This window comes from Camelus ferus, chromosome 16, assembly GCF_009834535.1.
Source record: "Camelus ferus isolate YT-003-E chromosome 16, BCGSAC_Cfer_1.0, whole genome shotgun sequence".
In the NCBI taxonomy this organism is placed as follows: Eukaryota; Metazoa; Chordata; class Mammalia; order Artiodactyla; family Camelidae; genus Camelus; species Camelus ferus.
In genome coordinates this window covers 939,582-951,718 of record NC_045711.1, presented here as the reverse complement: position 1 = coordinate 951,718, position 12,137 = coordinate 939,582, and the positions used below count along the sequence as shown (strand labels likewise).

Genomic DNA, 12,137 nt, shown 5'->3' with positions numbered 1-12,137 from the left:
TCCTATATAAGATGTGAAAGATCTTGTTTGACAGCAGGTTTAGGAAAAAAGACCTGTTTTAAAGTGTCCCAGGAGTGGGAAAGACAGATACTTAAAAACAAGTGTAATCTCTAGTTACCATTTTAAAACAAAAGTATCTTTTAAAAAAGTACGTATGTATGATGAGAGAGATATGTTCCAACTCATTTAGAGGGCTGGAATTAAGACCACTGAGCTGAAATTACAAATTTCAATTAGTTTCAGTTGAACATATTCTAATATTCTAATAAGGATATTCGAGAGAGGCTGTATGACCCTTTGTCAGGGATGCCACCAAAGGAAGTCCAGCCGAGAGAGGAACTTATTCTAGACCCTTGCTGCCTGAAGTGCGAACAGGGAGCATCAGAGTCACCCAGGAGCTTGTTAGAAATGAAGGTCTCGGGCCCCCCCAGAACTACTGAATCAGAATCTGCATTTGAACGTAATCCTTGGCGGTTCGTTAGCACACTAAAGCCTAATAGTATAGTAGCGGGCAATAGTAAAAACTCCAACACCTCATTACCTGCAAAGTACAGGAGCAAAAAGAGCAAGTACCAGGCTCAGCTCCATGAGTTCTAACTTGCTACTAGTAATAAGGGGGCATCAACAATGACCTCTGTGGCTAAATCCAACAGGCCCACTTCTACAGTTACCCATTCCCGCGTGACACGTGACACCACCGCCCACTCCTTACTTCTTTACGCACGATTTTCTCTGGCTTTATGAGGACACATCCCTGGCTTTCCTGCTGCTTCTCTGGCTGTTTTTCTCAGTCTCCTTTTCTCTGTCGCCCCTTAAATGCCAATGCCTTTCAGCATGTTGACCTAAGGTCTCTGCTCTTCCTAGCTCACATACTCCTCCAGGACGATCTCTTCTAATTCATTTTAAACTATCGTTGAAATGTCTCTCTTATCTGTGCCTTCAGGACGTCTCCTCGAGGCTCCTGACCTGTTGATCCAACTAGTTCAGTTATCTCAGAGGCTTCCTGGAACCTCAAAGCCAACAAGACCAAAACTGAGCTCATCATCCTCCCACAAACCTGTTTTGTCTGAGTATTATCAATCTCAGAAAAAGGCACTACCAATGTTCCCCCTGCCAAGCCAAAACCCAGGACTCACTGACACCCAGGCTTTCTTTCCTCTCCTGCTCTATATCCAGTCACTCCCCAGGCCCTGCTGCTTCTACTTCCTTGTTGTCTCTCACATGGGTCCACATCTTCCCATGGCAGCTGCTGCTGCTCGAGTTGCGGGCACCCACACTCTGGCTCCCTAGGTGACAGCAACAGCCTCTACCCATCTCATCCTGCCTCCCTGCTCACTCTCCTCCAATCCACGCCTCACACGGCAGGGGAGATGCGATCTCCTCCTCTTCTTCAAACTCCTCAACAACACACTGCCCCCAACTCCTCTCCCCTGCCCCCCACCGCCTTCAGGATAAACTCCAAACCCTGAAACGGAGACAAAAACTCCTTCAATAACCTGACGTCTCCTACTCTCCAGCATCTCCTCTCCCCACTCTGCCCCTACAGCACACCTCAGCAACGTGGGTCTGGTCAGTTCCTTGAGTCTGCCAGACTCCATCTGTAAGTTCTCAACTCTGCTCTTCTCTTTGCTCAGGACACTCTCTTTCTACTTCTGCAAGTGGCTGATTAACTTTAACTCATCCATATTCAACACTTCCTCCAGGAAGCCTTCCCTGATCAGGTCAGGTGCTCTGCCATGTGCTCCCAGGGTAACTTCTCTCTCCTACCTAGCACTTACAGCACTGTGACACTGCAGGCGTTAGCATTTGTCTTCAAGCTAAATAGTAGGCTCTACACAGCAGGGACTGTGCCAATTTGCTCATTATGGTATCTTCAGTGTCTAGCATCAGGCCTCGAACATAGTAGGTGCTTAATAAACATTTTCAATAAAAGCATAAAAACAGGAGGAGGGAAGTTGGAGCCTGGGTAAATTTTCCAGTGGCTAGGTAAGAGTAAAGACCTCAGGCTGCCCACAGTTCAGGCGTGTGTCACTACCCAGCCATTTTGAAGATGTGCACACCTAGTCACCGAAGGGACCAAGTAAGAGTCTATGAACAAGTTAAAATATACATTTTCACATGTGCTGCCAGAAAGCAATGAATGCTCATGGCCACTGAAGATGGGTTAGTAGCAACTTTCCTATAAAAATAAGGAAATATATTTCACCAACAAGAAAATGTATACACTCTTATTAACTACAAAAATTTTTATTCTGCTCCTTACCTGCTTTTTACAAATTGTCTGTATTCCTGAAGCTTCCATTTGTCATATTTTTCAAACCTTTTAAAGTGTTCCTCTGCATGAAATTTATCAGAAGATGAGTTATAGGCAAACACCAACCCGCACTGGGCACCAATGCCACCACGTCGAACCTGGAAACAGAGAGCTAAATAAAGTACATAAGCAGGGCCAAAGTTCTGTGGCCGTTTTGTTCCCAAATATTATGGTCAAATTCAAATAGCTTAATGCAAAATCAAATGGACAAAATGCGATTTCAAATACACCAGGTCCTGGAAAAGTAAAAAGAGGCTTCTCAAGAAATGATTCCTTCTCTTTCTTGATCCTCATACTCACACCATTCACAGACTTACCAGTCAAGTCACCTTTGTGCCCCGGCCTCTGCTACAGGCCTGCCACAGGATTAATAACCACTACATGTTCGATGAAAAACCAGTGACATGGACCTCTGAAATGCAATCCTACTTTTATAGACAGTAGTAACATTTCTAAAACAAGGCAGCATGAGAATTACCATAATTCTGATCTGCGTAACTTGGAAGGCAGATTCAGTTCCTGTAGAAAAAATAGTACTTGCTCTGGTTTTTCCAGTCTCTGTAAGAAAACCTACAAAAAGGAAAAACTAAAGTTAGGATGACTGGTGGATTTGTAATAGCTCTAAGAACTAAGAGCAGCAAAACCAAACCATGTCCTTTGAGGCAGGGTACTCTCACGAAAATTAGAAAAAGATTTCCCCTCTGGATAGATGCCACCCCAATGATAAACCCCTATGTGACAGATCATGGGCCAGGTGTAACTTTCTCAGAGCACAATCTTTTCGACTGTACAGGCAGCCCTGCTCTAAGTTAACAGTAAAGAAATAAAAAAGTTGATAAAGACTTTAATTCAAAGAGACAGAAGACTGGACAATTAATCACCTTTCTGAATCATTCCTAAAATCATGACTGTTAGAGGCAAGCAGGCTTAAAGGCTGAGAGAGGATTTATTTAGCTTCTAGAATACTCTGTCAGGGAAGATTGTGAAAGTCTTTGAAATGGGCAGAAAAAGAATGCTGGGTGTTCTGTTCAGCACACCAGGAGAGGAGGTGTGGCCAGGGAAAGCACATTTTCCCAGAGGCCTTTACTCTGCTGGTGCTGAGAATGACCGCAAGAAACAGGACAGAGAGGAGGCGACCCTTGAGCATACATGAAGTCCGTTCTGCTGTGAGGAAAGACAAGGGGAAACGAAGTCAAAAGCAGTAAGGCCAGTTTTTGCAATGTTTGATAACTGCTGGAACATTCCACATCCTTTACTGAACTGGCAATATTCAAAGCAGTAGAGTGAATAGAAAGGGGACATACGCAGGAGACTAACTGGCCAACAAGATGGACGAGAAAGAGACTCACAAACACCCCCACTGGATGAGGAAAAGAGCCTCGGCGCTGGACAGCGCATCAGCAGTCACCACGCTGACGCCAGGGAAGGAGTGAGGCTTCCTTCCGGACACTTCCAAAGTCAGACCAGCCACATGGAAAAACACCTTTTTCAGCTATGTTTTTAGCATTATGGTGCTACTGATTCACCGAGTTTCTCAATATTTTAAGATAACACAATAGAAAGACAACCTGAACTTAAAAATGGTAACTTTTTACATTCAAGAGAAGTTCCTGCTTTTCAAAACTGAAGGCTCTTACGAACTTTTAAGTTGTTATAAGCGACTGACACCTAGCAAATGACAATGCTGTAGTAGAGAAACCACACAAACGTGTCAGGAACCACTGAAGCCAACTGAAGGACACCTGCAGTGAAGACTGTATACCCTGAAAGTTTCAAAGACCAGAGTGTGATCTCACACAGCCCATAGTGAGCACCGCGGCCCTTTCCGTTCACCAGAAACCGACAGGCCAACCACTCACCGTCCCTCGTCCACGGTTCAACAAGGAGGTTTTCAGGTCCTGACTTTTCTTCTTTTCCTTTGACATCACAGGCCTGAAGAGTCAGCTGGAGAGGCTTACCTGATCAATGAAAAGAGAGAGAGAGAGAGAGAGCCTTAAGTCAGAGCTACAAGAAAATGAAAATTAGGGGTGCACATCAGTGGAAATGGAGAGCCTGTGGCCATCCAGACTGCGAACTAAAAGTTTACTCATTTAAAAGCTAAAATAGAGAAGTAATATGACACAGAAGTTGACACCATCCTTTTGTGATTTCCTGAAAGAGACAACGTACAGTTTATGTCCCTAAGTGACTCCAAGGAGAATCACTCCAGAATAACCATTCTTTAGAAACAAAGCAGATTATAAGACACAGATTAACAGTACAGACTCAGCATATTTGTGTGTGTGTAGGAGGGGTTCCTAAGACATTACTTTGGAGCCAATAATTAATTTCATTGTAATTGCATTTAAATATATAAATAGTGTCTTAGGGGTTTGGGTCTTCTTTCTTTAAAACTCTCCAGGCAAATTCTGACAGTTTTCAAAATTATAAAACTCAATTTCTGCTCTAATGATCTGAAAACTGTTCTTTTCTTTTGTTTGTTTGTTTGTTTTAATAATACAATGAAAACTCTATAACCCTATTAACCCAGGCCACAGCTTCAACATTATCAGTAATGAACAGTCCCCCTGTGCACCCCTCCCCTCCCCTGTGCTCCCTGCCCAAGTAACGCTAAACGGAATTAAGAACTTTCTGGAGAATATCTGCCAGACACCACGCATCCCTCCCATCCAGCCATGCCTGCTACAGGCCCCCTACCCTCCTCCAAAAAATGACCTTGCCAAAATCAGTGGGGGGAAAGGGGGCTGGATTTACAAGACATCAATTGTCCAACTTTAAAAATTAAACATAATTACTGAGTCATATTATTAAGGCAAAGGTACAAATATCATGAGGAGACATCACAGTACTGCCTCTGTTACCGGAGGGGACGGCATCAGTGCTGTGCTTTGTGGACAGAGGCTTCAGCGCTACAAGCAGGATGGCACGTGTCAAGTGCAGTCATCAGAGCGGCCACACAGATTCTTGTGTTGAGGATTAGAAGCCTCATCCTGAGTCAGAAGAAAAGTACTAGGATGGACTGCTGTTGGGCCCGAGGGGAAAATTGGTGGCAGGCATGTATGTACGTCCATGTATGTCCGTCCAAGCAGCTGACAGCCATCACGAGGATGCAGGGGATGCCCTCTAAGACAAGCATCCTTTGCACAGTGTCTGGGGTAGTTCCGTTCCTCCTCTAGATGAGGGGTACTCCAACTTTCCAACCCCTTGGCCTACACCATGAGACACTTCTGTACTTTACCAAAGACGGCTGTGTTCAAATGCCCACCAAGCCTAAGTGATTAGGCCATTAGTGGCCACTCAGGTCCTCTTCTGCTAATGCTGCCATAAATGAACCAGCATGTCCCTTTTCCCTACCAACCTCACTCAAAGGAGATATGTTCATCCAGGAATCATGGTAAAACTACAACAACCCAGTCCACAAACTACACAAAAAGATAAGAAGATGCCAGAAGATCTAACAGTGATGATGGTTTTATGACATGCCCATTATGCCAAGGTCATTTACCGTATTTAAGGAGCAGGTTCTGCCTGACCGATGCCATAGATGAGATGAGGGACAAGGCATCATAGTGTGTGTCCAGGTGGTCAGTGACCGTACACAGAGAGCTCAGCACTTTGGCAACACTTCCTCTTGCTAGTGCAAAAGCCAGGAGGGTCAGCTCCACCTCAGGAGTAGAAGAGCAGCTATAAACAAAGAGCAAAAACCATGAGAAAATACAGGTAGCTCAAGCTCCATGAACTGATCACTGTACGTGAAATCAACCTGCCATATGCCTTCTATGCTTACCAGAAATACTTTTTCATTCTTTCTTTTTTTTTAATGGAGGTACTAGGGATTGAATGCAGGACCTGTGCATGCTAAGTATGCGCTCTACCACTGAGCTATACCCCTACTCGGCCCAGAAATACTTTTTCAAAATCCTTAAAATAATCTCAAGAAAAACTAGATCAACTCAGAGGACCAGGAAATTAAAGCCACTTCTGTACCCTTAATCTATAAGATTAAATAATGCTATCAATTTTAACAAGTCAAACTTTATAAACCAAAAACAGATAAGCTTCTGCAATAAGCCTTTGTTATGAAGAGGCCTTGATGATGTGGTTTGGCCAGAGAGTGAAGGGTTTATTCCTTCAAGCACCAATAGTGTATGTTAGATGTACTCCACGTCACACATATCTGCCTTTGTAATCACATTACACTGAAACTTTTAAAGCTGTCCAGATGGCTCAGGGCCTGGTTTGTACTCTAACACAGTAATATCTTCAGGGCTCACTGCGACAGAGCTGAGTGTCCCCACATGAAGCGACCCCTCTATCAAGCTACCAGGGTGTCCCTTCCCAGGTCTGTGGACAATCAGGCTTGTCAGACTTGTGCTGGGCTGGGGCCATGAGTGAACTGAGAGGCTTCATGTTTTGGACTCTGAGATCTCTGTTGGAGCTCAATCAGAGGACTACTCCACCCTTGCCCGCAATCCCCGAGGTCGGGTGACACTGCTAAATAACCAGAGTTTACATGAAGGAACCATTATTTCATTTTCTCTTCAGTTGCTAAAAATGAACCATTTTTAGTGACCTTTAAAAGATTAAAAAAAAAAAAAAAAAAAGGCTTAGCAAGCACATATGCCCTCCCACCAACCGCCCCCTCCCCAGCAACCTTGATTTTACCTAGTTATCCTTATGAGGAAGCTGTCCACTTCTTCCAGAACGTTGGGAGACAGGAAGGTGGAGAAATCTGTCGATCCTGGTGAGAGGGAGAGCGGAGGCATGTGCTGCAGTGCCTTCCTAGAAGTGCCAAATGTAAAATCAGAAAAAACCCGGGCAAAAAATAAATTTAATAATATAATTCTAGACAAAAACCAGAAGTTTGTTTTGATTACTTCCTTATCAAGAAACAGATAGTGTTTCTACAGAGAACCTGGTACACAATATAAACCAGCCTCTCTTCCCCAGGAGTCCTGGTGCCATATAGTTTAGTGGGGGTTCTTTCTTTTCTTTTTTTCTTTAAGGGTTCCATTTCCTTTTATAAAAGACTATTCAACCCTCTGGAATCAAGTATTCATTTTAGGTAGTAGGAGCAAAAGACATATATACGCTACAGAAAAACCCTGAGTTCTTAGAAAACTTGACCCCAGCAGCAGACCAGTTTGTGACACGATAAAAAAAGTGAGATCTTATATGTTCGATTTTCAGATCTACAGTAACTAAAGATGTCTGATGAATTTTATTTCCTCCTAAACATATCAGTACCCATCACTTTCTTCATTCCTGCCTGTGTTTCTTGGCCTTTCTGCCTTAATGTTTCTCTCTTCTCATCTCCTTTTACAATAGCTTTACCTCCTCATCTAATAAACTCATGCAACAAAAAATTGCCAAGTCCCACTCTGTGCCAGCAACTGTGCTAGTCAATGAATGCACCAGGGACAACTTGAAGGTATGCAAAAAGTAACACAAAATTCTACAGCTGACATTTTATGACAACAGTAGTGAGAATCCCTGAAACTATGTTACCTCTACGTTGCAAAATGGAAAAAAAACAGCAAGGCTAACACAGTGTCAGCTCCACTCTGCTCTCATTTCACGTCCCCTCTGTTCTATGTGAGCTAGGTCAGCAGGGCAGCTACACTAATGTGCAGTTGATCAGCGAGGTCTCATACACGTGAGTGGCCTGCAAAGACTCACTGAATATATTTCCACTTTTGTTTCATAACATTTTTTCTTTCTTATTTTTCCCCCTTGATCTTTTTTTAAAGTAATTTTTAAATTTCAAAATAGTTCTAAATCACTGATATTTAAAAGTTAAGAGTGAAGAGACCATTGCAGAATCAACTATTACAATTGTTTAGGGATATAAACTTTAAATATATCTGTTCTTCAACAACTTTCATAGCTTCACAAAAATAAGGCAGAAAGCTCTTCCTCTTCCCCTTCCTGAAAATTCAGTCCAGAAAGTAGGGCTGTATAAGGCCAAGGCCGGCACTCCTGTGTGCTTGGGCAGGCATGTGGGTGGGTGGGGCACATGGTGGCCAAGAGTGAGGTATTGGAGTCAGGGTTACTAAGCAGGGAGAAAGGTATCTTGCACAAAAGACAGGAATGGAATGAAATGACCATGGAATGAAAGTACCAAGAGGGCAAGGAGGGTATCCAGGCAAGGGCTGGGGAGGTGGGAGGCTGGTTATTTGGAGCAGGATTGTTTAAATAAGTAAATACATTGAGCATGATGGAAGCCATGTTTCTCACAATCAGAGAAGGGAGTTACAAATACAGAAAACTGGAATGAACGCCATAGTGCTGAACAGAATTAGAAGCATCGGTGTAAACTCAGAGCTTTCAGTGTTACAGATACAAAAATAAATATAGGTGTCAATGTGCCTATGTACACACATATGTATCTATTACTTATATACAAACATATATTTCCTAGCTGTGTCCACTGAGAGAAGCAACACTCAGCAATGAATTTTTTGTTTGTTTAGTTTCTAAACCCAACTCTCCAGTAAAAGCAACCATGACTCTTTAGAAAAATGGCTGCTGATTCCAGGACTATGGCAGGAAACATTCAAGATAAGCCTGGAATATCTTGCCATTTTAGAAAGTAAGGAAGTGTTCCAAGACAATGAGGACATGTCAAAAGGACACATGAACCAGACTGAAGAGGTTCCCGTCAGCCAAATCTGGGCCAGTCTGAGCATCAACACTGTGAAGAACTATAACCCGGTGAATGAAATAGGGATCATGACCCATACCACTATAAAGGCTGATGAGGAATGGGATATTTACATAGTCTCAAAGTACCTCCTCACAAAATATTTATTAATTACAAAAGGAATTCTTTTACAGTGGAAAAGTCTAGCAGACAACACTTTCAGGGGGCAAAGTTAACGTCACTAGCACTAGTGACAGGACAATCTGAAGTTGTGTGTTGCCTGATGGGATGCATGAGAACCCATCATCACTTCTACGATATTCCTGCTAAAGACACAGAACCTAAATTTGATCACAATGAAACTTCAGATAAATCAAAATTGAAGGACACTCTTCAAAATAACTGACGTATAATTTTCAAAAGTGTCAAAGTTTTGAAAGTCAAGGAAAGGCAGGGGAATTGAAGGAAACTACAGAGACATGACAATGAAATACCAAGTATGATTCCTGGACAATCTGCAAAACGTGAGTGGTATCTGAGAATTAGATGGTAACAGTGGATAATTACCTGATTTTGATGGTTGTAGCAGAATGTTTTTATTTGCAGGAAATACATACAAAGTATTCAGGAACCATGGGGCACTGGGTTGGCAAATTATTCTCAGTTGGTTCAGGAAGAAGCTGGGTTGTTTTTGTTTTGTTTTGCATTGCACTTGCAATATTTCTCTAAGTTCGATTTTTGTTGTTTGTTTGTTTTTAATTTTAAAACAGGCAGGAAGAAAGGAGTCTGGCCAAATGTTACCCTTCAGATCCAGCACTGCCAGCAGCGTTATTTGCTTAAAAGTTTTATTTAATAGCAATAATAAATCTCAAAAGACATCTAGAGAACAAAATATGAGCAATCTCTTATCTGATATTTTGATAGCCTACACGAATAGTGCCTATTATCAGTTATTAAACTTACATACAATACTAATGCTTCATTACTCCTGAAGCTAACTGTTCTGCCTTGTATGTTACTATTGGGTCTTTTTGCCCTAACAGTTTCTTAAGAGAGAATTTTTAAAGGTGTTCTACACTTAAAAATAAGTCAGTTTGGTGCCTTGAAAAGATTTCTCTCATTAGTGAAAAGAACCCTCAACCTAGGGCCTCAGTCCAAAGACCTATATTCAAACCGATCCATCACTGCCTGCCCCTGTACCTCAGAGAAGGCCACAATATCCTTGTCTATGTATAAAATGGGCATAATTTTTACAGGTACATTTTGCAATGTAAGTAGGTAAGTAATATATAACATCTGAAGGTGCTTCATCCAATATAAAGTGCTATGCAAATGTGAGCCAGCGTTCCCCAGTGGATAAGGACTATGAACGGCAAGTGTGACCCCCCTCATAAGACCAGAGCCGAAGGCACAAACATGAAACAACAGGGCACCTGGGGATGAGCTGTTGACTGAGTCTCGATGATTGAAGGCTGCTCAGTGACTCACCCTGAAGGGTTAGAGGGGGAGTGCACCCTGACAGGCCTGGAAAGCAGAGTGACTTACTGAGTGTTGCGCAGCACCGTCTGGACAAAGGCAGGATTTGTCTCCATGGAAGCCGTCACCAGGGATGTCAGCAGAGACCAATACCATATTGCAGAAGCATCTGAGACTGAGACCCCAGACTTCTTAACTCTCTGAAAGCCAACAGCCCTCAGACCATGAATTCTAGTGTCACATCCATCACTAAGACAACGCTTTATGTTAATCTGGACATCTGTCAAGCGCAAACAACAAATTCAGTATTGGATTAACTTCTTCAGTTCCGCAAATGCTAGACTTCCAACTAAAAGCAAAATAGTAATTTGCATTTTGAAAAGACAATTCTGAAAATATGCTTTGATGCCAGAAGTAAATGATGTGTGCAATGGAGCTAGTATATAATAAAACTTGTCCAAAAAAAGCACTGACTAATCTAAGGAGTCATAAGAATATTAATGTGCAAAATTAAGGGTGGCTTAAATCTTTACATCACAAAGTTTCTTAGGAATTTATGATTCTTGAAAATTAACACAAAGTACATTTTAAAAACCCTGATTAAATAGATGGTAAGAAAATTTCTAGAATTTTTCCTAGAGTTCTGAAATTGGATTAGTTATAAAACAGCAGCTGGCTCATAGCAGTTGAGAATTTCTTTCTAATAATCAAATCCAAACAGATGACATAGGCATGACTCACTGTTAAGGGCTGTCACAATTTCTTATTTGGGTTGGAGAGGAGGAGGTGAGAAGTTAAGAAAGACACAACTTAGAGAAAAGACCACCATAGTATAAGACAGGAAGCGTCTACTCCACAAGCTTAACTACTTCTTTGCCTAGGGGTGAGACACAAACACTCTACCTCCCTAGGCCTCAGTTCCTCTGAGCAAAGTAAGAACACTTCTTTTGGCCCAGGAAAGCATGAGAAGAAATGAGACAAAACATGAAGCGTTCCGGCTCCCTGAATGAAATAAGCCTGGAAAGAAATCACAGAATTGTGATTATTTCCAAAATGCTATGTGTGAAGCAAGGATAGAATAGTATAAAAATGGAAACAACCTAAATGCCCAAGAATAAAAAAGGCTGGTTAAAATTATGGCTTATTCTTAAAACACTAAATAAAGGTGTGCATGAATATATGATAGGACAACACGTTGAAAAGTTACAAAAGAGCACGTACAAAATAGCACTGTTTTTGCAAAATGATATGTATAGATATACGTAGATATATATATACAAACCTATTTTTTATTTAAAAAATGTGTGTGTGTATATATATATGTGAGTGTGTGTGCATTTATACACACACACAAATACACAGATAGAAAAAGGTCTGGAAGGATCCACACCAATGGATTCACAGTGACAATCCCTGGGTAGTAGGATTTTGAGTAATTTTTGTTTATCTATACATTTCTAATTTTCTAATAAGAAAACAAAAATAAAATATTTTTAATTAGAAAAGGCTTTACTGCTTTTCTATAACTTTTAAAAACACTGATTAGATGAAATAATGACTGCTTTTGTGTACATCATGAGAAGCAAATTGGATCTCCAAAGAAAGACAAGCAGCTTCTCTACTTGAGAGGTCTTCCTGCCAAAAAATGTTCCTTCCTTCCTCCCCTCCCAGTCCTGTTTGTCAGAAGGGCGAGCTGCATCTCGG

The 12,137-nt window shown here is 41.7% G+C and overlaps 1 protein-coding gene across 2 annotated transcripts in view; it reads right to left on the bottom strand.

Moving 5' to 3' along the window:
• ZZEF1 (zinc finger ZZ-type and EF-hand domain containing 1) overlaps window positions 1-12,137 on the bottom strand; it is a 95,584-nt gene that overhangs the window by 63,567 nt on the left and 19,880 nt on the right. For both annotated transcript variants that reach the window (XM_032497948.1, XM_032497949.1), the window contains exons 6-11: window positions 10,503-10,713; window positions 6,980-7,096; window positions 5,820-5,998; window positions 4,174-4,272; window positions 2,793-2,884; window positions 2,264-2,412 (exon numbers count right to left, since the gene is read on the bottom strand). In XM_032497948.1, the coding sequence (XP_032353839.1) occupies window positions 2,264-2,412; window positions 2,793-2,884; window positions 4,174-4,272; window positions 5,820-5,998; window positions 6,980-7,096; window positions 10,503-10,713 (847 nt within the window). The remainder of the gene's footprint in view (window positions 1-2,263; window positions 2,413-2,792; window positions 2,885-4,173; window positions 4,273-5,819; window positions 5,999-6,979; window positions 7,097-10,502; window positions 10,714-12,137) is intronic.